The sequence below is a fragment of the Eptesicus fuscus genome, chromosome 18 (assembly GCF_027574615.1).
Source record: "Eptesicus fuscus isolate TK198812 chromosome 18, DD_ASM_mEF_20220401, whole genome shotgun sequence".
Taxonomy (NCBI): domain Eukaryota; kingdom Metazoa; phylum Chordata; class Mammalia; order Chiroptera; family Vespertilionidae; genus Eptesicus; species Eptesicus fuscus.
The window spans coordinates 39,254,591-39,281,805 of NC_072490.1; the positions used below are offsets into that span (position 1 = coordinate 39,254,591).

Below are 27,215 nucleotides of genomic sequence, written 5' to 3' on the forward strand. Positions count from 1 at the left end.
GTAGGGAATATGAATATCTGACCCTTTTAGCTCTACAGTGATATGCAGGCCTTTTCTCTCACCAAGACTTGTGAAACTGATCATTCTCCATGGATTTATTTGTAGAAATGGACTAACAATGTGCTGTTAAAAAAAGACAAATGTACCCACCACACTCCAAATTTAGACCATGAAGGAAGACTAAGTCAAAGATAGCTTTTTCCAAGGTGTTTGTGTAGAAAACATAAAATACATGGGAGTTAGCTGGCAGTCCAAGCAGAGAGCAAAACATTTGCAAAGGCACAGAATATCCTGATGCCCACAGGAGGCTGATTGCGGTGGGGAAGAGAATGCATGTAGGGGGAATTGAGGAGGATATGGCTAGTATGGGAGTGAGATTGATGATTAAAGCAGACACTGGGTCAGCAAGACCTACATTCCACACTGGACACCTTTCATTTGATCCTTTGGGGAAAGGAAAACTAAGAACAGAAGACAAAATGGCGTTATCTGTATGTTAGAAAGATTACTGCCACAGATAAATGGATCCTATATTGGAGAGGCTAATCTGGAGGCTTGGAGACCAAGGTGAATGAAATGAAGCCCAAAAGCAAAGCAACCGCAATGCTGATGGGGATCAGAGGACACACTCAAGTTGTGCGAACAAGTTTAGTATAGGTTAAAACCTAAAATACCGTGCTAGTCGCAGAGGGTCCAAAAAATAAAATTGAGTATAATGCCTTTTCTTGAGGAACTTAGAATTTAGTTTTAAGCACAACTAATGATAAATGATATGAGGATTCTTGTAATTTTGTGTTTTGAAATTAAGCCCTTGAATGTTTAATACACATATATAAACTAGGGCCACTGGACACTTCATTAAAGAAACACTCCAACTAGATATTAAAATGTTTCATAGTTTTCTAATATTCACCATTACATAGACAGTGACAAAGAATAAGGAAAACTCTTCAAATTCAACATAGATGGCGGTATTGGGAATTATAGCCCTGTTGCATCATATTGCTTTGGTTTTGTGTGGGGATAGTAAGAGGCAAGAATGGGATTGATTCAGGCTGAGGGCAACTATAACAAACCACAGAAAACAGATTTAGGATATATTTTTGACCCACACGTCTCAAAATTATTTATCATAAAAAGTATTTGTAAGTACTTTCTTTTTTTTAAATTTCTTTATTGATTAAGGTGTTACATATGTGTGGGGAATAAGGACACATATGTAAGTACTTTCTTTACATGAATTTTTCTACAAGGTGAAGGGAAAAATACAAATTTTCCTACTCTCCTTCCCTTACCAAATATTTACGGAATGCCTTCCATATGCCAAAAATTAGAATACAGTCACAAGGCAGAGTCCTTGACCTCACAGAGGTTACAGCAAGGCAAGGAAGACTGACATTTAGCACAATGAAAGAGAACATTGCATCTGTGACAGAGAGAGAAGCAAATAATTCTTTAATGAGAAGAGAATCTTTTAATGAGCAAATCCAACTAGTTCCTGAGGTCTAACTAAAAAAACTGAGGTTAAAAATAGATACTAATAGTCAAGCCTTCACCTAAGGAAAGAGTAATCTAGGTCAAGATAAAGTAATAAATAAAAGGAAGTCCTGGAGTTTATCTGAATAATGATGAAGTTTACTTTGTAAGACCAATTGAAATAACTCTATTATGTGATTGGCATGAGATAACAAAAGGATACTTCACTTGTTCTCCCAGGCTTTGAAAAGCTGACATGTGTCATGATATCATGAAAGTAACAAATCATTCCTTTGTGTGAAGCAATATTCATGGAATTCTTCTGAAAATTGTCTGGCAAACTATAAGTGTCATATATAATTTCCTTACTATTATAATCCTTGAACCCAATTTGGTTCTAAACATCTGGAATAGGTTAGTGACATATGCTATCATAAGCATTTACTTTGACCCTCCCTTAGAAAAAGGAGTCTTTATGTCTAATTTAGACTATTTAGGTTACTACGTTGACCTGAATTTAAAGCATGTTGGGAATGAATATTCTCTCATCCTCTGCAATATTAAGCAATAAATTGCTTTTGGTGATATTGCATGTGCATCCATTCAAATAAACAGGGCAATTTATGCAAATATAACTGTTCTACAAAAATCTCATCCTCTGAGAAAATCCTGATACAGTCCTCTCTGAAAGTTCAACAAGGAGCAGCATTCTTGCATATTTAAATCTCCTGTGACTTTCCATGAGAGGAGAATTAGATGCTTCCTTTGAGAGTTTAGAGAAATTGTATGTAGGCCTCCATGTTCCAAACAAATTAGATGGCCCCTGAGGAAGGATGGCTTCTTTTCTCTGGCATCATTGTCTTGATTTGTCTATCTGAGTTTGATAAAGCAGAGCTCACCTGTGACTGTGTGCCGGGTGGGGACACTTCAAGCTACAGTTTTACAAGCAGCCATTGCTTCAGAACTTAATTGTAAAGTAAAATTTGGAACTTTTAGGAGAAGAATCACAATCTTCAAAGTCAAACTATTCAGAAAGAATGGAAGTAATTCCTTTCATTGAGCTTATGTGATCTCTCTCTCTCTCTCTCTCTCTCTCTCTCTCTCTCTCTCTCTCTCACACACACACACACACACACACACACAAACTTACACACCACATACATAGGACAATATGAATAGTTCACTTTCTTTCTTCTTATGCTTCTTATATGATGAAAGCAGTTAGAATAACAACTCAGATATTATATATATATATATATATATATATATATTTATAATTATATGTATTAATATATAGATAACCTTGTAGTTATAATAAAAGGCAATGTAATTTATCACTCAAGTTATTTTCGAACTCAAACACTAACTCTACTGATTTATAGGGAACTGGTGTTAAGTGCTTCTCTGTACATGATCTTATTTATTTTACTACTGGATGAAGTAGGCATCATTATTCTCATTCTCTATGTGAGAAATCAGGCTTCAAAAGTTAAATAGTGTGCCAAAAGTTTTACAGCACAGAAGTGATGGAGCCCATTACTCAAATTCAGGTCTTTCTTGACACCATAGGACTTCTCTCTCCATGTATATTTAAATCTTCCATGACTACACATGAGACAAGAATAATTGAGGTTTCCTGAGACAGATTAAAGAAACTGTATGCAGGACTCCATATTCCAAACAAATTAGATGGCCCCCTGTTGAAGGATGATTTTTTTCCCCTGACATCACTGTCTTGAATTGTTCTATCAGAATTTGATAAAGGAGAGGCACAGTGCTTGCTTATCTCTATGACACACTGACTCTCCTACATATACACATGGGATCATATCTTTCTTGAGGGTCAGATTCCATAGACAACAAGCAAAGGGAAAAATGTAAACATTTGAAATTTCCTTGAAGATTCTCTAAAATTCCCAGAAATTACAGTGGAGTAAATTTTTATTTTCTTTCTTTTTTGTTGTTGTTGTTTTACTCTGAATTAGACTATATTGCTGTTTCTTTGACTGAACATCAGAGGAAGTAGTTGGATCTTTCAAAGGTCATAGAATATGAGTATGTATCTCTATATACTGGAATCACCTTACTCACATTATGAGAGGCCCACAAAAGCAAAAACTGACTAACGGAACAATGGATCATGTTTCCTACCTCAGGTTTTCTCTATGTAACATACACACTGAGTGAGTAACTTACCACACACCATTTAAATTGTAATTTTCACATCTTTTCTGTACGTATTTCCTCTTTTTCTCTTAGGGAGGGTGGGGGACACAAGGGTGTTTGCTAAGCACATAAGTGAATTCATTTAAACAAACTGCACATATGATATGGTTCCAATGAAATATATTATAAATACACACCAAGTATCCTATTACTTAGAGGAGAAGAGGAAGTGATCTGCCTGACATTCCCTGGACCCTCCCTGCCCCCTGCATTCCTGAAGCTGGCCTTCTAGTTACTCTCACCCTCCAAGGGAAAGGCTCTCCTACTAAAGGCTTATTTCCACAATGGCTGCCAATGATACAAGCCTTATTTTTGAGCTGCATCATCTCAATGTAAGATTAACTAAACCTATGAGCTGGGGAGTTCAGCCCATGTTACAAAGGCTTTGTCCTTTTTGGCAGAGTCATTACATAATGGACTCTGATTTTTATATCTTGAGTTTTTACCAAGTGACACCAAGAAAAAACAACCATATAAAATGCACCACTAACCTATCTGTATGCAGGTCTATCTCAGTCTGTTATAAAAGACTAACAACTGATCAAGAGTAAACAACTGTCTTGATCCTGTGCTTTACTGAAAAATTAACATAATTTCCATCTTGTGAGCACTGTCAATTTTATTAAAAATGTGTAGTGCTCTTTGCTTTGTCCAGTACAAAGTTCAGCATTAAATGGGAGAGCCATTTGCATCAACAGAGCAAGAAGGTATCGGAACTCTACTTCTGAGCTCTAGATGATTATTTTCTCTTCATCATGTCTTATCTGTTGGCTTTTATGTTCATGTTTATGTTCATATTTCTAAGTCAACCTCTAGCCTTATTTTGGCCAAAGCAGGACTCAAGGAACCAAGAAAAAATAAAATAATTGGTTATCAAAAATGATTAGGCATCTTTTTAGGGCTTCATTAAGGCAATTATTAGAGTGGTACAAATCTCAGCATAACACTAAGTCAGAGTTAAGATATCTTTTCTAATCAGAAAGTTTCTAACTGAATAAAAGTATTTCCCTTATAAACACAGCAGTTGGGACTACCATAGTAAATGAGACAGACAAGGTCTCTTCTAGAGTCTAGCGGACAAGAAAACAATAACAGCAAGTTAGACCAACATGGGACAAGTGCTGGGGGGAAGACACTGGAAACACAAGGCCATGCCAGTGGAACCAATGAATTGGCATGTGTTTGTTTATTTGAACTTAGAAATGACTTTCAGGATGAGGCTTATTCATAATTCGGAGCCACCCAGTCAAAGATGTTAAGAGTGAGAGTATTTCAGTGAGAAGAAAGAACCTGAGAATGGCTCAGCTCCCCAGTGACTGTTTGCAATTCGAGCTAATGATGAGGCACCGAGTTAAAATCGTGGGATTTACAAGCAAGTCCTGACCCCCTTCTTTCAGTAGCCATACCCTGAATCATTGTAAGTGTAAGTATATCTTCAGTCTGACAGTCCAACATCACAGCCAGGACTTCGGAATTTGTGACATATTTTCCTCATTAAAAGGACCTCTGTTTCTATTGCCTTGCTTGTCTGTCTTTACTGTTAGTTAACTATTCTGATCAGTAACAACTGGGAGTAGATAAAATTTTTACAAATTAAACTGAGAACCTGACTTTAGCATAAGACCTGTACAGGAATATCAAGCGTGCGCGCGCGCGCACACACACACACACACACACACACACACACACACATATACTGTATCCAATATTACCAATTGGGGAAGCTTAGATATTTATTATCAGGATTCCTAAGTGTGACGATTTCGTCTAATTTTTCAAATCTGCCCAATAGAAAAACCCTGGCCAAATACTTAAGCCCATTACTCCCAATTTGAGCTAAATAAACACAAAAAATCTTCTCCAACTGCTACTTAATAGAGCTGTCTTTCTCAAAATTATCTAATACTTCAAAGGCTATTTATCTAAATAATTTATTTGATTTTGTTTTGACCAAGTCAGCCAGAGCCATCCCTGTTATTCATCTCCAAAGAAAAGTGCCACTGTGACTAGGTTCTCATAATTCTAAACAATTCTCCCATTATTAGAGAGGAACAGGGGAAGAAAATATGCATTGAGAAGTACATTTAGCCACATTTTCTCTGGTTCCCAGCTATAAGCAGTAATCCACACTATTATCCATTACACAGAAGTAAGATATTGATTTTGGAAAATATTTTCTTCTCAGCATCACTTCCACTAAGACTTTAAGTGACTTAAGTTTCACACTTTTGAAAAATATTCCCTTCAAAAACAACAAAGACTTTGCAGATCTGCTTCACAGGCAGTGGGGATGTGAGAGTAGGTACATGATGATTACCTATAGTGTTTGTTTAATAAAGTCCGAAAAGAACCCTGTAAGCCACAGACATGGGAAGAGGGTCATCTTAATCATTGCAATCTCTTCCTACCTGCCTCTTTGGAAATCTGCGTGAAGGATTCCACACCTTTCTCTCCGTAACTTCCTTCAGATGCGAGAGTAGACACGTAATTCCAGCCGAGGGCCTTCACAATGTCTACCATGGCCTGGGCTTGGAAGGAATCAGGTGGGACCACGCGGGAGAAGAAGTCATAGCGCCGGTCATCACTTAACTCAGGTGCCGTTGATGCATAACTAATCTGGGGGATCTGAAAAGACAAGAAAGCACCGAATGAGAGCAAACCACCAGGATGTGAGAAGCTCATTTATACTGACAACAATTTTCCCAAAAAACAGAACTTGAGTTCCTAAGTGGATGCGTGCGTTGCCAACCCTGACTCAAAGTCCAAACCCAGTGAGAAAGTCACCTGGTGGGTCTTTACCTTCATAATTCCTCTATTAGAGATAGGGATGTGGAAGGAAATAAAATGGGATTTGCTGTTGACAACATGTGATTTCAAAGCTTGATGTGTGTTGTTTCACTAGTGTTTACTTTTGTGAAGCTATTTCACCTCAATGACTTAGTTGCATCATTAGTATAAGATGGTTTTGAGGGGCAAGAATACAAATGTGCATTGCTTAGATGCTTGTGACAGGGTGAGCACGTAATATATGGGGGTGACGATAATCAAAACGGAGAACAGCATGGATTTCCTTACTATAAGTTCACCCATTCCCCACAAGTGGATTCTCAAGTTCTCTGTAACATTTTATCACTAACATCCCCCTCAACATTATAAGAACATATGTTTACATATCTCTATCATTATTGCTTTAGAAATAATATTTTACTCAACTCATTATTATGTGCCACACATGTTCTAAAGTTTTATATGCACTACCTTACCTAACCATCAGTCAATATTCTTTACTACACTATATGTATTATACTACACTCTGCTATTATTAACTCATTTTACCAAAGAGGAAATGAGACTTGAAAATAGAATAGGACCTTGTCTCAGGTCATAATGTTGTAGGTCAGAGAGCAGTCCTCAAATTTGAAACTGCCCAATGTAAATTTCTGAACTCTTAACTAAGATACTTAGATGAATTATTACTAAAATCTTTCCTAATAATAGAGAAACATATAAATTGACCATACCACCACTATGCCCACAGCCAATCAGAGTGAGTATGCAAATTAACCCAACAAAGATGGCAGTTAATTTGCATACATACCTGGGTCCGGGGAACCTCCTTGGCACCCAGGTCACTCTCAGACAGCCATTGGAGGGGCGGGGCAGGGGAGGCCCTACCCAAGCCTAAAGCCTCTGCCCCAGGCTTTAAGCTTGGGAAGGGGTTCCCCCAGTGGCACCTCTGATTGCAGGCTCAGCCTCTTCCCAAGCCTAAAGCCTGGGGCGGAGTGGTCACAATCCAGGACCACTGGCTCCTAACTGCTCGCCTGTCTGCCTGATCACCCCTAACCACTCTGCCTGCCTGCCTGATCATCCCTAACCACTTGCCTGCCTGCCTCATTACCCCTAACCACTTCTGCCTGCCTGCCTGATCACCCCTAACTGCCTCTGCCTCAGCCCCCACAGCTGCGGCTTCATCCAGACAGATCTCCGGAATGACGTCCGGAAGGTCGTCTGGCTGTCCGGTCTAATTAGCATATTATGCTTTTATTATTATAGATATTCATAGACTGAGTTCCCTATGTTTCATTTTAGTTCGGAGGTTATAAATTTTAGAAAAAAGAAAATAGCAACTGAATAAAGGCTTTGGGCAGAAAAATAAAAGGAAGGAGGGGGAAGGGGTAGAGAGAGATGGAGAGAGACCTTTTCTTACAAGAAATAAAAAGGAAAGAAGCCAAGCATATCAACACATTTACATCAATTTCAACTTGTGGAAATGGAAAAGCTTCATGCAATTGCACAGCTGTCTTTCCTGCCAAAATCCCTTTCTACGTTTGAAGGAGTGATAATAAAGATACACCCGGCCCTCTGCTTGAATCTGCATTCATATAGCTGCTGCAAAATATCAGAATTGTGAAGTGCCCCAATGCAAATGCATTTTCAAAACTGTGCCCCAAATTTCAGTAATGAAAACCCTGGGGAAGCAGCTTTCTTTCCTCAGTACCATGCACCCTTTGAAAGCGGGCCCTATCTGTGGTCCATCCCTTCCACTACAAACAAGAAATATCTCCGGGCTTAAGGCTCCTATGTCCCTTTAGGGTCATATACACACCCTATAGCCAATGAGACTTAAGTGATGCTAGACTAAGGAATGGAAGACTGAATGGATTTCATTTCTAAAATAAAAAAAATGTGTATAGAGGCTATAAGAATATTCCTCCTAGAATTAGGGATGAAGGACTGGAAGAATGTGTGTAACCTTACATATGTTGCTGTGTACTTATTTAGCTACGATGCTGCATATTTAGTTACTTGGTTTCAAACTAATGTTTAAGCCTATGGAGTAATTATTTTGAAGTGTGTGTTGTAACTAGTATCTACAACTGACCAAATTATTATTAGTCATCCTTAATGATTAACTTCCACACTCTCCTTGATCTCTGACTATACTTCCTTTTTCTTGCCAGTCTCCTATCGAAATGCAGAATTGATCTTCTGATGAAGATAATTTAGTATAATAACACTTCAACTATAGAAAAATAAATGTTCCATATCTCTTTGAATCTTCCTTTCTCCAATTTAAAAAATTAAAACAGCTTTAATCTTTATAAGACTAAATTTTCATCTTATTTTATTATTCTTTACTCTTACATCATTAACTTTTGCCTATCACACAAAAATGGTGCTTCTGATGAGTATTAAATAGGATTGAAAACATCTATAAGCCATCATATTTGTTTACAGTTTATACTTTTATTTAGAAAAATAATAATACTCATTATTTTTTAAACATTAGAGAAACAAAACGAGAAAATAACTTTAATGCCTTTATTAACATTTGCTATACATCTTTATCATTTTTGTGTGCATGAGGGTATGCACATAAATATTGCTAAGTATAAAAACATGAGTCTTGCCCTGCCGGCATGACTCAGTGATTGAGCATCTACTTATGAACCAGGAGGTCATGGTTTCATTCCTAGTCAGGCACATGCCTGGGTTGTGGGCTTAATCCCCAGGATGGGGTGTATGGGAGGCAGCCGATCAATTATTTTCTCTCATCTTTGATGTTTCTATCTCTCTCTCCCTTTCCCTTCACCTCTGAAATCAGTAAAAATATATATTTTTTAAAAAAAACATGAATCTTAATCTCTTCTTCCCTTCCCCAGTTTCATTTCTCTTTCTCTCTCTTCCTGGTTGCATAATATTCTACTAAGCTAAGCCTAAGATAAACCTAACCTTCATTGTTAAATGTTTAAGCATATTTCAAGTTTACATTACTTTAAAGTTAAAAAAATATTCTGACAGTTGATTCAAGTCCTTGTGGACATAAATAACTATTTTCTTAGATTACTGGTGAAGACTCTCCCTCACCAAAGTGACAGAAATAAATCAGGTTGACATTTAATATTTCCCTATATGAAAATTACTTGAGGTTGTACTACAAGGTAAATCAAACATCTATATTTTTTCTTCCACGTGGTTAACTACTTGCCCCAGCACCATATATTAAATGCTCATTATTTACTGAAAGGAAAGGCCACCTTTTGTCACATATGAAAACCTTTAACTATCCTTGAGTCTTTGGGGTGTATTCTCTACTATTTCACTTGTCTGTTGTCCAAGTATTGGTCCAGTGTTTTACTATTTTCATTTTTATAGACTGAGAATTTTTAGGGCTAGATTAATTAGAACACCTTCACTCTTCATAACTATTCTTTCGAAAAGGGTTCTGGGTAATCATACATGTTTAACTTTTCAGTTGAACTTTAGTACAAATGTTTCAATTTAGCATAATAATGTTCCATTAAGATTATGATAAGAATTGCATTATATATGTTTATAAATTAATTTGGGAAGAATTGATACATTTATAATGTTTTATTTCCCCCTATGGGAAAATATTTATTTTCACCCATTCCATTATTCATTATTTTCTCTTAGTAAAATTTTATCATTGTCTCCATGTGGGTGACTTTATTTCTAGATAATTATTATTTTTATTACATTACGAATGATATCAAATTTTCATTTTATTTCTATGTGGTACTGGTATATAGGAATCTATTAATATTATATATTTAGTTTATGACTTACACCCTTGTTAAAATTCATATTAGTTCTAATAGCTTTCAGTTTATTTTCTTGGGATTTACTGTATAGGTAAGCAAGCCACATTATAAGACTCAATTTAGTTCTCTTTTCTAACTACATTAGCTAGAATTTACAGGAAAATAAGAATGATAGTAATGAAAATAGTTTGTTTTTTTCCTATTTCTCTACAATAAGCATTTAAAATCAACTAACATTTATTCTAATTTCTTATCTTAAAATGCATAGTAAAATTAAGATGTGTATCTTCAAATAGTTGAAAAAGTACCATCCTTCAAAGATTATCTTTTGCAAACAAAAATCTCAGTTTTTCCAATTATTTCTCCTAAGACATGAATCAGGTGATGCTGATGGCAAGTATCAAGAGTTTGAAACATAGTCGTTCTCACATCTTGGTCATCATTTAAAAGTTATGGAGCAGTCAACTATCCTCTTTTTAAACATTGAGAAACATATGGAACAAAAACAGCAAAACCATCATTCTTCAAGTCATCGGATGCAACATGTGCCAATCCTATATTTTACTCTTAGAATAAGGGGGAGAGGAGGAGCCCAATTCACACTGTTTCTAATTAACCTTTAAGATATTTATGTATGTTTTTTTTAAATATATTTTATTGATTTTTTACAGAGAGGAAGGGAGAGGGATAGAGAGCTAGAAACATCGATGAGAGAGAAACATCGACCAGCTGCCTCCTGCACACCCCCTACTGGGGATGTGCCCGCAACCAAGGTACATGCCCTTGACCGGAATCGAACCTGGGACCTTTCAGTCCGCAGACCAACGCTCTATCCACTGAGCCAAACCGGTTTTGGCAAGATATTTATGTATGTTTAAGGCCCTAAGAATTCCTGTAAATCTAAGAGAAAGAAGACTAGAGGAAACCTGATTTCAAGAATAATTAAAATAGACACTCAAATAACTTAGATCCTCTACATCTTGTAGAAACTTTCAAGTATCACCAATACAAGTGGTTGTGGGGACTGAATACTTCTGATGGACTAAAAAAATAATCACAAGTAAAACTGTATCTAATTAGTGGCACACACTAGTCACCAGCAGGAGCTCAAGGCCCTCTCCTGACCTCGCCCAAGTTAGCCCTGGAAAGCATGAGTTTATACCAAGGTCAGTTGATCAGTTCTTCTGGAACACTGCAGTTTTCTTTGGTAACAAGTGTCACAACTGTCATTAAACAATTATCTGTAAAATTATATGTTTATTATATTTTCCTTTCTGGGAGACTACTTCCCCTGATGGAGAGCAATTACCTTATTCATCATTTTATCACCACTGGATAGCACTGTACCCAAGGCAGAACAGGAGCCTGATCAGTATGTGCTGAATGAACAAATGAGCTCGTAAATGAATGAATGGAATAACCCTGAGAAAACAGAATCCCTTAAGATACATAGTGTGGCTTCCACAGCACTTGGAAGTAACCCCTGCCCTGGGCAGGCCTGAGGCAGGCAGCTTTAGGCAGAGTAGCAAACACTTTTTCTCGCCCTTTCTCTACCGTGGCATACTTTTCCCTGGGATTTCCTTCCTCATCACTGAAATGTAGAGCAAGTTGACATTGGATGAGGCTTCAAAAGTAAAGGGACCTGGGGAGTAATTTAGGCTTCTCACTGAGGCCTGGGACCTGGCACTCCGGGCAACATATACCACAGTCCCCAGAGTTCAGTCTAAGGCTTCAAGACATCCTTGGATTTCTCATTTTAAGCAGGGTGATTCTGCCCTGCTGTCTCCACAGCTTTTCTCCCTTCTGGAACCAGGCCTGGCTATCAGATGCAGGATAGAATTAGTATTCTCAGTTCCAGGTAAATGACTTTATGTTAACATTGCCATTATCAAATCAAAATAGAAAAAAAAAAAAGAGAATCTAAAGGAAATAATTCTGTAATTTCTAATATATACAAAATCAAATATTATCAGTATGTGATGGAATTTTCACTTCCCAAGTGTGGATAAGATCAAACGCTTCTAAATTTAATTTCATCTCATAATTACTATAGTCAAACACTAGGCCAAGGGATCTCAGGAGCTTGGAAACACGCCCCTCAAGTCATCATCTTTGCATCAAATAACTGAAGACCGGAGTCCAGATGTGGACTAGGTTACAGTAATATTCATAAATATTTTTAAAATCCTAATTGTGTCCACTACTCCACACTAACTTGATTCTAATAAAAATAAATTTGTAAGTATTTATAAAAAGAAAAAATCAATTATTTAGGAAAAAATGAAAGATGTGACATCCGTTTCATGCATTTTGAGCTTCTTCCTCTTGATAGCACCAGGGCAGTACCTATGACAAGGTCAGTCACCTGGGAACTTCTAACTTCTGGAAAGGCGGAGGGGAGCTCTGGGTCCATGTTGGGGGGAATTTGCACGGCTGGGAAAGGCAACACAAAAAGTACTGACACTTGTTCCAGAGGGCAGTGCCCACAAAACTTGTAAAAGGCAATTTTTGGAAGTTATCATGTGCAATTAAGATAATGCTTCGGTGTACCTGTGGAGATATTAATGAACTCCCGTGGGGCATTATTAAGTTCACAGTTAGCAGTAATTTCACTGTTAGTTCTTATTAAGCTTTATTGATATGGATCCCTAAAACGGGGAAATGGTTGAATAACCCTTTCAGGATCATTCTTTGGAGCATCATTCTCTCCGACTGTTACTTACCTGTTTCCTAGATTAACATCTCTGCTCATATGAGGATGGCTGGACTTCAACTCTAATTTTCGGTAGTATTTGTTTATTTCAAAGTACTGAGTAATGATTTTCAATTAGGATAAAATCTAGAGTTTCACTCAACTTTAAATTACTCATGACAGAGATTACCATCAAATATTGCGACTCTTTTTCCTTTGCCTTTGCATTTGTGTGTGTAGTAAAAGCGCAGAGGCCTCTGTAGATTGGAGAAATACCTTCATCCATATCTCTAGAGCATTCGGCGACAAAGTACAATAGAGGCCTTGCCCTCCCAAAACGAGGCCACATAAATCATTAGCATATCCTTTTCTAGAGGAGCAGAGAGATGAAAAGAAGGAAAATTATTTGGATGACCTTTCAAGGACCTTGATAATCCTACGTGTCTGTGAATTATCTCTGGCCAGTACCCCTAAAAACCAACACATCTTAAGAAACAGAAAGTAATCAAAGTAAGTGGCTTTTTAAAATATTTCTCATATTTGAGAAATATGATCCTAGATCTCTCTCAGGCGTCCAGGGCCAGAGTGTATGCCTGGAGGTTTCCTTTACCAAACATTAACGCATGACTTCTGAGATATCCCACTAGCAATAAAAATGCCAAATCCCTGTAACGCCGAGTTTCTCGGCCTTAGGACCACTGAACATGTGAAGTCAGCTAGTCCTGTGTTGTGGCAGGATGCTTAGCAGCATCCCTGACTTCTGGCACCAGATGCCAGCAGCAAGTCCTGCAGCTGTCACAATCAACTTGACTGCACACAATGGCGGGGGTGGGGTGGGGATGTAAAACCACCAGGTTGAGAATCACTGGGCGAGAGGTGTCTGTCAAAGTACAATTGCATTCAAAACACCGTGGTCACATCACAAAGTGTCAATGAAAGGAGATGTTTTTAATGTCTTGTACCTCTCTATAGAGTCCATGGTTTCCATATTTTCTCCATACTTTCCATGTTTTCCTGTCCACTTGCCCATCTTTCCCAGTTATCACAGCTCCATGGGTTTCCCAGGCACCTTCCCTCAGCTGGGCTCTCAGCAGAGGGCACAGCGACAATGCTGCCGAGACGCTCAGCCCTTTACCAGGACACAGGCAGGAGCTTCTTCAGGTGAAGAAGGACTTTTCCCAGGAGAAACTGACATTAAACCCGAACTTGTTTTCTCTCTGAAAACTTCTGCCACCTTTTTCAGGATGCTGTGGTCCCCAAATCTTAATTATTCAGGATGGTTGAAAACGGAGAGTTGAAGTTCACTGAATATCGTGGTACCCTATGTGCTATGCCCTCTGTGAATTCCACTTTTCCGAGAGCGAGAGCACAATACAGTGCACTTAACAGGGTTGCTACTGAGCATGATGTGATCTCCCCTAATGATTCAGAAGCCACTTTCAGGGATGTTGGGGATGCAGCACATTCCTTCTCCCTGGATGAGGCTGCAGACAGAGATGTTCCGAAGGTGGGTTCGAATCTGCACTGACCCTTAGAGTCCCTGAAAGAGGCTTACTTGACAACAAAGTCTTTACTTAGTCTTTCACCCTTAGTAAGAGGCAGGAAAGCAATGCTGTTTACTTTAGCTTTTGTAGGGCTCACATTTTTGAGTAAACAAGCAGTTTGTGACTATTTGTTAAAACGAAAGAGATGATTCATAAGATTTCTGCATGATAAATAATTTCTACCATTTAATTCAGATAATACAATATTACTCGAGTAGTGTATCACCCATTTTTAATCTATACAATTTAATACAATAATTAATGAGAAACCACCTTTAGATGATAGGATAATCTAATACATACACACACACACACACATACACAGATACTACGAAGAAAACAGAACAGTTTAAAAAGAGAATGACTTAGATGGTACTGTAGATAAGGTACCAAGTAAAATACACACGCAAAACATTGAATCTATTCCAAAATATATCTGTAATTTATCAGACCACCCTTAATTCTGTAGGACAAACTTATTTACTTCTCCGTGGCCGTCTCTTGCTTTGTATAGGTCTGAAATACCTACTTCATACCTTTGCTTATTTAAATTCTAGGAGTATTTCTTAAATATCCAGATTGATTACATGAAAACGTCTTTGGGGTATTTGCCCTGATTCTAAGCAAAGGGTTCCCTCTTCTTGCTATGCATCATTCTTTGCTGTTTGTTACTCGGCTTTCATCTCATTCTTCTATCACCAGACTCCTTGAGGAAAGAAATTGTGTCTAAATTTTCTTTCATGTATCCCATCATTGTAGGACTATACAAATGTTAGAGTTTTATTGGCATTTGAAAATCATGAGCAAGGATACTTTTGGCTGTAGGTAACATATTACTCAATTAATAGTGACTTAGATAACAAAGTCACTAAATAAATCTGGATATAGCTGGTTTCCAGGTTGGTTTGGAGACTTGACAATGCCAAGGCATTGGGTTTGTTTCTCTGAAGTTCTCTGAGCTCTTGTCTCAGACTCAGAGGTGGCTCCCGGAGCTCTCATCATGCCTCACCTGGCATCACTAAAAAGGAAAGGTGGGGTAGGGGGCTCTATAAACAAAGGCTTTCTCTTCTCATCTAGTTGGCTTTTAATCAAGAAGGAACTTTGTTTTTCTAAAATGTTCTACTCCTCATCATATTTCTCTGACATCTCATTGGCTGGAATTGTGTCACATGATCTTCCCATCTCCAAACACTGGCAAAAATAAACAGGACTGCCATGATTAGCTTATGATCCAACCTCTGAGGATGGATGCCCAGATGCCAGAAAGAAAAAAAAAAACCACCTAGGTTCTCTGGGAGGGACCAAGGCAGGTAAGTAAATGATCATTTGGCAGACAGGTAACTGGGTCTGTGCCGCGGCAACTATGTAGTCACCATTGTGAAGTAATATGAGTTTAACATGCTTGTAGGCATCTAAGAACTATTTAAAGAATGCATAAATAACTCCATGAGTGCACCCTGTGCTGTCACTAACCAAATTGGGGGGGGGGGGGGTGGGTAACCTATGTGGCTTTTACAAAGTATATTTGGTTATAACCCTCCCCCTTCCAAATCTTTATTGCAGTCTTGTATAATTATCATTCCCCAGAAACCACTGGGTGGGGGAAACTGTACTAAACAAGCTACTGAAAGGTCACTGAGGAGAAAAAGAACATAAAACTGGAAGTTTGGAGAAGATATGACCAAAGGTTGTTTAAGCTACTTAGAAGATAGGAGGCAGATATCCCTTGGTAGAGAACCAAAGGAAAGCCTTTCTTGGGGTGGAAAGTGGTGGAAGCAAACGCACAGAGTAACTAAGACTAAGACGTGAGGTTTTGTTGAAGAAAGTAGAGAGACTTATATGGCTTGAGGATAGAACCCATAATTCCACGTGATTTACACCTAGAGAAAAGGATAGGGGAAGATGATAAAATAAAATAATACCTCTCTAAATTAATTTTGTTTCTTCTGATAGTATAATAACTACTCATACAGGATAATGAGTCACACACAATCTTTCTAACACCCAGCACTGCACTCTTGGAAGAATCGTTAGGTGATCCACAAACAGAAACCCTAAGAGTCACTAAGTCCCAAATACCTCCTGAGTAATAACAAATGAAGAGGCTGCTTCACTCTGCTACCAGCACCACTCCACAGCGATTCAATTAGATAAAGTGCCATTGATTCCGCAACAAGGTCTCTGCCACAAAAGCTTTCCACGGATTCCTCTTGTACCTGAAGCACCTAGTCCCTGCTGTTCCGGGATGTAAGGAATTGCTCTCTTTGTTACTAAGGGCCCCCCTGCCTGCAGAGCACAGACCCTGCGGGGAGATGCTATGCTGAGCATTTGTCTGGTTTTCTCTCTCAATCTTCCCTCCTAGGTCCTAGATGAGAGTAGAACAGGAAAGAGAAAACAAATGGCAAAGCTTTGGGGAAGGGTCAAGTCTTAGCCAGAGGTTTAAACGTTAGTGAAGTTCATCCAGGATTAATAGATCTTGATATAATTGTGAAATATTTAAATTTACATGAAACAAAATAAATAAATAAATAAATAAATTTACATGAAACAGAACTGGAGACTGTGAGCCAGTAGAGTGCAAATTGGCTTCTGCATTCACCCTGTTCATTAGACCCTCCCCCCCTTTTTTTTAGAAAGAAACCTTTTTTACCCATCTCTATTTCAGCTAGAGCTTTTGGGACCTAGAATCTAGAGGCTGTTCCTGGGTAAAATACGTGTGTGAAAAAATACCTCCTGTAAAATCGCCCAGGTGTTTTTCAGGCTGAAGTAGCCTGGGGGGTTATCTTCACCGCACACGGTTGAAAATAACGATTTGTTCTGCAATTTCCCATTTTTAATATTCCTTCCCAACATCCTGCAAATTCCGCTACCACATTCCCTGACACCATATCATCTTCCAATTACTACCACTGAGTCGTTTTTACTTGTAATTGCATTTTTGGTTGACTACTTCCTGTGAAGACGGAGGGGGGGGAGAGAATATCATCAATGGCCGCACTGCAAGCTGTATTCTAACAAGATTGCTTCAGGAAAGACGTGGCTACGCAGCTGCTAATCCCTTCATAACGCACGGATTTCTATTCGAGGCGAGTCTTGGCTGGACTTGGGCATTTGTCCCTTTTTATGATCTTATCCTTCAGATGCCAGGTTGCAAGGACAAGGTATCTCGAATGGTCAAGGATGGATGTTAGTGCTGATGGGGTCAGATCTCTACTTTTACAGAGAAAACAATGCTCAGAAAGGGAAGTTAATTTACCAAAAGGTGCATTGCCATAATATTACTGAGAAACAACCAGAATCGTGTCTTTTGACGAGGTCCTACAGTGAAGTTTCCCAAAATCCATGTTGTTCTAAGTGTTCAGTTCCTCTGCGTATTATATTTCAAAATTAGCCTCATTTTTATTTTTAAGCAATAGCAATTATAAAGTGGCTAGGTTGCAAAAATAGAAAACTCAAAAAAAAAAATAGGTGCTCAAAAATGGGTTTATTACTCTGTCACATAAAATAGGTAGCTAGTTAAATAGTCCAGAGTTGGCACAGCAGTACCATGGTCACCCGGGACCCAGGCACTTGGCATTTCTCTGCTCTACCATCCTAGCATGTCAATTCCATCCTCAATGTCACTTAGGATCCCAGATGCTGCCAGAGTGCCAACAATTATGGATTCATTCCAGGTAGCAAGTTGGGAGACGTGGAAAAAGAGGCAGGGGCACATTTTCCAGTTGGTTGAAATCCTTCCAAGGCACCTTCTCTGCTTTGCACACAACACCGCCACCTATATCTCGTTATCCCAAACAGTCTCATGGTCACATCTAGCTGCAAAAATATTTTTATATGTTTTATTGATTTTAGAGAGAGAAGATGGGAGAAGGGGAGATAGAAACACCCAATGAGAAAGAAATATCAATTGGATGCCTTCTACATGCCTCCTATTGGGGATCGAGCCCCCAACCTGGGCATGTGCCCTGATGGGGAACTGAACCTGTGACCTCTTGGTTCAGGGGTTGATGCTCAACCACTGAGCAAAACCAGCCAGGCCAGAAAATAGTTTTGAAAAATGTATTCTTTTAGCCATGTACATTGTCGCCCTCCCCTCTCCCCCAATAAAACTTAGGTCTACTACTAAGAAGAGAAAGAAATAGAAACAGAGCGGCCATCACCTGCTATAATCTTGAAGGATAGATGAGATTGGCCATGTACATCTCTAGGCCAGGGAATGGATAAGTAGATACAGTCGAAAATTAAGATATGATTTAATCAATCTTTAAAACCATTGCCATCAAGGCAAAGAAGACATAGTCAGTGGTCAATAATCCCCTAATAGAATATGAAGCATATGTCGACCACAAATAATAAATGAAGTTGGGAGTACACTTTCATTAGGATTACCCTATAATCATTCCCAAACAGTACTCCTATTTACATGAAAATATTCAGGCACTAAATTGTTGTGCTTCCAATAGTATGGGCTTCATAACTTCTCATTCTATGAACATCCATAAAAGTTCACCCACGAATTCCTCCCATACAAGACTCTTTTAAATGTTTTTAATGTGGGTAAGTTTCATATTCATTTTGTTAAATGTCTCCCAATTTGAGTTTACAGGCAACTTTTTGATAGTTTATTCAAGTTCCTGGGTTCTTTTCAGCCACAATGTTCCTCCATGGATTGGAGGGATAGCTCCCTTAACCTACTCCACCTTGAGCAATTAAAAAGTTACAATTCTTGTCCAGCTAGTGTGGCTCAGTGGTTGAGCGTCGACCTATGAACCAGGAGGTATGGTTCAATTCCCCGTCAGGGCACATGCTTGGCACAATCCCAAGTGTGGGGCATGTAGGAGGCAGCCGATCAATGATTCTCTCTCATCATTGGTATTTCTATTTCTCTCTCTCTTCCTCTCTGAAATCAATAAAAATATATTTTTTTAAAAAAAGAAGTTACAATTCTTGATTTCACTGCTACCAAGGGCAGGAAAACTCCTGTATCTGTAAACTATCATCCCAAAGAAAGAACCCGGGGCATTCAAATGCCATGATGATCAGCCCATGCACCTTGAAGCAATGTGCTGTGGGGGTTAGGTGTCTGGCTTCCAGCAGTCAGACGTTAGCCCTGTTTATATTCATGCACAGAAAGTAAAATAGAATGAAAATACAATTTCCCAGTTAAAATGTCAAACAAAGCGATGGAGATGCATTTTGTTTCTTACAGTGAATGAATACATTCTGAAAAATAAGTCGCAGTCTTGTTGGAATCAAGGAGATCAATACTTTAAGTAATTTTTCTTGAACATGGAAGAACCACTATGCCAAGTAAAGAGTTTCCTCCAACTTCTACCCAGTGCTATCATTTTATTTTACAGCTGCCAGAATTTTTTAAAGCGAAGGACCCCATACAAATATTTAATTCTGAACTCTTCTCGTCTTCCCTGAGCCATTTTTCACCGTTCTCTCTCTGAGATTATATTGTGTGTGCTTCCTACTTTAAAGAATACTATTGACTCAGGCTAGCACTATTGTACCTCAGAGAAAAGGGTCCACTTCTCATTCTGATCTTAATGTATTGCTACAGTAAAATCAATAAGCATATTAAGGAGTCTGACTTCTCCACTTCTAGCACAGAATTCACCTAATACGTTCCAAATTCAAAATTGATCATCTGGGTTAGGCAAACAATGTTGAAAGGAACAAAAATGTCGGAAAATTCCCAAGTGGTTTCTTCTGTGTTTTGAAATAAAATATTTTATTGATGTGCATGTGTAGTATATTTACTACATTATTTACTACTAGAGGCCTGGTGCACAGATTCCAGCACAGGTGGGGTCCCTTGGGGTGGCCTGCAGAGATCAGGCCCCAGCTCGCACCCCAGCCTCGCAGCCCCACCTGGCACCCCACCTTGGCCTGGCGCTGCTCCCTCACCTGTTCCACCATTCCACCTGTGAGGCGATCAGGGCCAGGCCCCCTGCCCAGCTTCCTCAGTGTCTGGGAGCCAGGTGGCAGCCCTGCCACCACGCCCCCCGCCCCGCCTCCACTGGTCACTGTCTGCAGGGTGATCGGCCCGGGCGATCGGGCCCCCGTTCGCACCTGCCTCGACCTGGCACCACCCACTCACCTGCTCCACCATCCTGCTGTGGTCCTGCTCTCATTGGGGCTCATGGGGCTGGCAGTGCCTCCACTGCCTCTCACTGCCAGCACCATGTCTCCAACGCCCGCCATGTTCCGCGCTGCCCCCTGGTGGTCAGCGCACATCATGGTGAGTGGGGCCGATTTGCATATTAGGCTTTTACTATATAGGATTTTACTATCATCCACTAGGTACATTTATACTATATTATTTGTATACTGTTTACTATTTATATACTGTATGTAAAGCTAATGAAAACTATGACATATAGTGTGCATAATTTAAAGGATACATGTTCCTAGTTAGTATTAAGAAAAATAAATCTAAAAACCTTTATACAGCCTAAGGAAAAGTCTAACTAGAAGCTTTTCTGAAGATTGACACTGTGGTAGGAGGCAGCCCCCTTGCATTTAAGTCATTGGTGATGAGGAAAATGGATGATGAAACATGAACTCTAATTTGTAGGAGAAGCTACAGCACTGTCCTTAGAGGTAGATGCTCTGCTCCATTTTCTTTGAAGTGGTGGTGACCTCTCCACACTGACTGGTCTGATCCTCTCTCTGATCCCTTCGGTGCTCAGACGTGTCTGTGGAGGATGGTAGGGACACAGAGAGGTGACCTCTCTTCAGGCATTTAGGAGAGAGATCTGTGAGCTTGCAGATATACAGCAAAGGTGGCTGCTGTCTAGAATTGCAAAGAAGAATAGCTCTCCAACTATCTCCTCCCACCTGCCCACCAACGCCAGAGTGTTGGATAATTTCACAAGAGACATCCCTTCTTAGTGACACGATGAACTCTTTTAAGACAAGCATCATGCCAATTTTGAGTAGTTTTTGGCTTCTGACCATTGCCTACTTTTGTATGACTTCTCTGAGGTAGGACATTTAGATAACAGGTTTACTCCACCTGTTAAAAAAGGCCTGTGTGCATCTTGCTCCTAATATCTTAAAGAGATCGTGTCAAAATGCATTTTTTAAAACACTACAAGTTCCAGGCCATGAAAAAAAAAAAAAATGGAGGGAAGTCACAGAGGTGAGAGAGAGAGAAAGTGATAGAAAAGGGAGGGAGAGAGCAGATGAGAACCCCAAATAGTTTTTTAAAAAGACAACACTTTGTATCTTGGGAGGTTTAACTGTTTGTGAATTGAGGATCTGTTTAACTTCCCCATGATGTAGACAGTAATGAACTCAGTTCACCTCCAAACCCCACACACTCCTGGAAACAGAGGAGGGATAAAAATGAAATAAACCACTGATAAGCTTGATAACCAGGCATTTCCAAGGCTCCTCATTCTTTCAACCACCAAACCAGACCCCTATCAAAGCTGACAAACCATCAGAGTTTCATCTGTGTCTGGTGGTTTCCCACGGGCGTTTAAAACAAGCTGTGCTGTCCAGAGCCCGGCAATTAAAGCATCAGGGGTGGTTTTCAGGTCACGCTTGCATGCACGAGGGCTGCACACTTGACCTCCATTGACTACTTAAAAGTGGGAGTCAGAGTGCAGAGTTCTGTAATAGACAGCGCTTTCAGAAAGGTAATTTCAGCTTTAACAGACGACCAGAGCACCATCCTATTTTGGGATAGAAATCATTGAACCCATCAGCAGTCAAGTTCACTTAAGGTTAGAGGCTCTGTGAACCGCCTGAGCAACCTTCCCAACTAGAACATCTTCACAGCCGGCCAGCACCTTGGAGCTGTTTCCAGGGTGACTTTCCTTGGCTCCCGGGTCTGTCCTGATCCTGTTGGCTTTGCCAGTAAAAGAGATTCTGTTTTTCTATTCTTCTATTTCCTGACACTGCACAGAACAAATTATAATTAGGAAACCACCTGAGGGGAAGGTGACAATGCAGTTGTCAATTTTCATGGATGAATCCTATTTCTGTCAACACGAGCCAGGCAAGCCTCTCACCCTCACAATACAGACTTGGGGCATACTGTGGTTATCTGGTTCACTGCCCTGGGAAGGAAGCAATCGCAAAGATGACAGCAACAACAGCAACAGAAGATGTGAGCAACGAAAAAGAGCCCTCTTGCTGTAAATATTTCACTGCCAACGAGTCTCTAATGTGGTTTGGAGGCAAAGGAAACAGCCGTTTTGCAAAACACCCCTTATTAGGCCAACTAAAGGCTGTTATGTCAGCATGTTGGACGCAGCTCAAAGGGCAGAAAGTAAGCCAATGCGCAGCTGGCGGTGAGAATACTTATACAGCCCAGCCTGGGTATGAGGCCTTATAGCTCATAATGGATTAAGGGGAGGTTATAACCTTCTTATCTTTAGACATTTGTCTGAAGCTCTAAAAATCTGTTATCCAACTATATTTTTTTAAGTCTCACATTGATTTTTCCCACAACAAGCAATCTTTATCTTACACATGCTCCATGAAAACCTTAGAGAGTGAAACCCATATGCAAGGGATGGGATGAAACCAGAAAGAAAGGAAATATTAGAGGTGAAAAGAATATTCATCTTAGGCTAAGATGGTATGTTTTAGATACAAAAGGTATCATTAGGTTAGTCTGTGGGACTGTAACAGGGATATATTTCATTATCTTAAAACATGATGGTTTCCTTCTATCTTCTTTCTCTTCATAAAAGTTGTTCATTTTGATGGGACAGAGCCCTGAATAAAAGTGAATCTCTTGCTCAGCCAGTGTTGCTCAGAAGTTGAGTGTCCACCTAAGAAGCAGGAGGACACAGTTTGATTCCCAGTCAGGGTACCAGCCTGGGTTGCGGGCTCAATCCCCAGTAGGGGGCATACAGGAGGCAACCGATCAATGACTCTCATCATTGGTGTTTCTATCTCTCTCTCCCTCTCCCTTCCTCTCTGAAAGCAATAGAAATATTTTTTTAATTAAAAAAAGTGAATCTCTTAATAAAGACTGAACCATCTCCCTGTTATTTAGGAAGAATGTATTTGGTGACACCTGAGAAATTGAAAAATAGCTAAATTTTGCTTGTACCCACCCTGGAAAAGTAATAATATTTTATCAATTATTAGTTCATTTTAGTCCAAATTATTCTGAATTAACCAGTTTCTAAACCTGTTCCAACCTCCCCAAACCTTGATTTTTTCCCCATATAATTCTAGATTTTCTACAGCTATCCTCTTTAGAGGTAAAAACATTACCACATTTTTAAAAAATCTAAACAGTCTAAACTTCACATTTTAATTTTCCTGACATTGGGATGATTCTTTAATCACGATGTTGTCAGAGTCAGGGAGTACTGTTACTGGTCAGAGCTTATATCTTCTGATTTAATAATATATTTTTCTTCAACTACACCCTTAACCCACCATAAAAACAATCATACACATGGCAGTTCCATCACAAGTGATTATGTAATACACCAGGGAATAAGCAGTAGCAGATTAGGGGTATGTAGAAAAGAGAGAAATAGAAACAAAATTGCTATATTAGAACAATTGGTCATGATAAGGTCAAGGCAGCAGGAAGTAGAATTGGGCCCAGGATATAATCCAATTTGAATGGACCAGGAAAATACTCCACACAGGACTGAGTGAAATGAAGACCCCCCCAACTCAGGGGCAGTGGGGCTGGGTAGCAAGTTGATCTGCAGGAATTGATGACTAAACCGAAGGACCTGAAGACAAGATTTAAGTGGGCAAGATTTTTATCAATGAGGCAAAAGGAAGCCTTAATCCAAAGACACTTATATACTCTAAAAGGAACAGGCAGATCCAGGAAGCACTGATTCCCAAGGCTGATGACTGAATTACTGAGACGCCCGCATTGGAGTGGGCAGTGAATGAGTCAGAAAGAGAACCCCTAATGCAGTGTATTCCAGAACCACCAAGCAACCACTTTCTTAAGAAGAGCATGTGGCTGCCATTCAGGCAGTGTAAGCGACAGGCACACGACCACTTAAATATGCCAACTGCTCTAAATCATCTGTAATCCTCATCTACGAAGCAAAAAAAACAAAAACAAAAAACAGAATGTTTTTAAAGATTCTTGGCAAACACTACTGTGATGATGAATACACGTAAATTTTAATAGAAAAGGAAGAAGACTGAGATGAAAAGAACACAAAATTTGCAAATCACTTGCGTGGATTGGGTGCTCACCGCTGACATACTCAAAGATAAGCTGTTTCTGGTTATAGTGATTTTGATTTACTAATTTCACATTGATTAAAGGTGCCTAATTTCCATATGTGTCTCAAGAGGGGAAATGGAACTTCTTAAAAAATTCCCAGGGATGCTTTTTTATAGCTACCAAGTCATTCCTACCACTGATATTCAAAGTTGGATGCCTCCCAGCAACGTTTTTGCTAAGAGCTTATCAGTTGCTTTCACCATTTGAATTATCTTAGACTTAACAGCTATTATTTTTGAAGAGTCATTTGTACCTAATGGTAGGTAGCTACCTCAACAGATGTTTGCTAAGTAACATGTGCTAGATGCAGAAAATATTCTCTTTTTTTCTTTAAAAATAATTATTTTATTTTTTCCATCACCAAAAAATCACCTCTTCCACCTTGACCATCCCCTCCCTGCATAATCACCACATTGTTGTCCATTAGTTCTCTCTTTTTATTTCTTTTTTGTTTTGTTTTGTTTAACCCCACCCGCACCCCACACCCTCCCCACACCAGAGCTGTCTGCCTGCTCTCTATGAGTCTGTCTCAATTTTGCTTGGTAGTTGGGTTTGTTCATTAAATTCCACATTATGAGTGAAATCATGATACTTGTCTTTCTCTGATTGGCTCATTTCACTTAGCATAGTGTTGTCCAGGTCCATCCATGTTGTTTCAAAAGGTAAAACTGTCTTCCTTTTTATAACAGAGTAGTAGTATTCCATTGTGTAAATGTACAATTTTTTATTCACTTACGTACTGGTGGACACTTGCTTCCAAATCTTGGCTATCTTACCTAATAATAGACAAACATGCAAATTGACCGCACCTTCGCTACACCCACAGCCAATCAGAGCGAACAAGATGGCGGTTAATTTGCATATGCGGGCGCTGAGTGGCCTGGGTCCCGTAAACATCCTCCGGACCCAGGCCGCTCCAAGACTGTAGGCCTGCGCTTAGGTCCTGGGTGGCAGGGGTCCCAGAACACCCCCTGGCCACTGGGAGCCTTGGCGAGGCGGGAACATCCCCGCCTCCAAACACTTGCAGCAGTCTGGGTCTGGGAAACATCCTCTGGACCCAGGCCGCTCAGAGCCTTTAGGCCCGTGCTTAGGTCCTGAGCGGCAGGGGCCCCAGAACATGGCCTGGGTCCCGTAAACATCCTCTGGACCCAGGCCACTCCAAGACTGTAGTCCCACGCTTAGACCCTGAGTGGCAGGGGTCCCAGAATGCCCCCTGGCCACTCGGAGCCTAAGGGTGCAGGCGCCAAGGGGCTGGGTCCTGCAAACATCCTCAGGACCCAGGCCAGTCCGAGTCTGTAGGCCTGCGCTTATGTCCTGAGAGGCAGGGGTCCCAGAACGCCCCCTGGCCACTTCGAGCCTATAGGTGCAGGCGCCAAGGGGCTGGGGGCGGGGCGGGAACATCCCGTGTCACCATAGTGTCCCCAGCCGCTTGGGAATGCTCCAGCACCAAGAGGCAGTTTGGGTCCATGCCCCCAGTTTGGCGCCCACGATGGGGGGCTGGCTGCTGGCCTCTGGGGTGTGTGGAGACCCCGGTAGTCACCGCTGCATGCGGCCCAGGGGTCCCTGCATGCCCCCCAGCCTGGTGCCCATGGTCAGGGCTCATACAGGAGGCAACCAATCAAAGTGTCCCTCTCACATTGATGTTTCTCTCTGTCTCTCTCTCTCTCTCTTCCATACTCTCTAAAAATCAATGGGAACATATCCTCAGGTGAGGATTAAAAAAAAAAAAAAGAAATGCATATCCTATGAAAGATACATCTTGAAAATGCCTAAAGAAAGTTGTCATTTTTTCTTGGTGAAGGGACTGGAGTTCGTGTTGATGAAAACACCTTGGAGGCTGTGGTGACTGGCAGTGGCTGCAGTAGCGGGTGATGGGGCTGGCGCCTTCCCCTGATCAGCCCAGTTGCCTCCCACAAAGGGAGGCCAGACTTCGGCTTAGGCCCGCTCCCCCGGGAAGCGGGCCTAAGCCATTAGTAAGACATCCCCTGAGGGCACCCAGTATGTGAGAGGGGGCAGGTTGGGCTGAGGGACCCCCCAACCCCAGTGCACGAATTGTGTGCACTGGGTCCCTAGTTGTAAATAATGCTGCAATGAACATAGGGGTACATATATTCTTTCAAATTAGTGTTTCAGTTTTCTTCATATAAATTCCCAGAAGTGGAATTGCCAGAAAAGCTCTTTTACTAATTCCAATATTTGAAATGTTAGCACTGAAATATCTCTTGCTCACAAGTATTATCAAAGTAGAATAAAGTTAGATAATTATTGGTAAGTCACTCATGGATTTTTAAATGATTTTATCACCATTTTCAATAAAAGTCATCCTGTTGAAATATGTAGTTTGACAAAATTAGTTTATATAATTTGAAGAGTTAATCATATTAAAACAGATAATAATATTTTGATTAATTCTTAATGTGTTGTAACAGTCATTTTATCTTTCAGAATAAGGGTTTCTTTCTTTTTTAATC

The 27,215-nt window shown here is 40.0% G+C and overlaps 1 protein-coding gene across 2 annotated transcripts in view; it reads right to left on the bottom strand.

The window, feature by feature from the left end:
• Positions 1 to 27,215, bottom strand: part of GRM7 (glutamate metabotropic receptor 7) — a 734,510-nt gene that overhangs the window by 480,696 nt on the left and 226,599 nt on the right. For both annotated transcript variants that reach the window (XM_054729938.1, XM_028161218.2), the window contains exon 2: positions 6,111 to 6,327. In XM_054729938.1, coding sequence (XP_054585913.1) covers positions 6,111 to 6,327 — 217 coding nt within the window. The remainder of the gene's footprint in view (positions 1 to 6,110; positions 6,328 to 27,215) is intronic.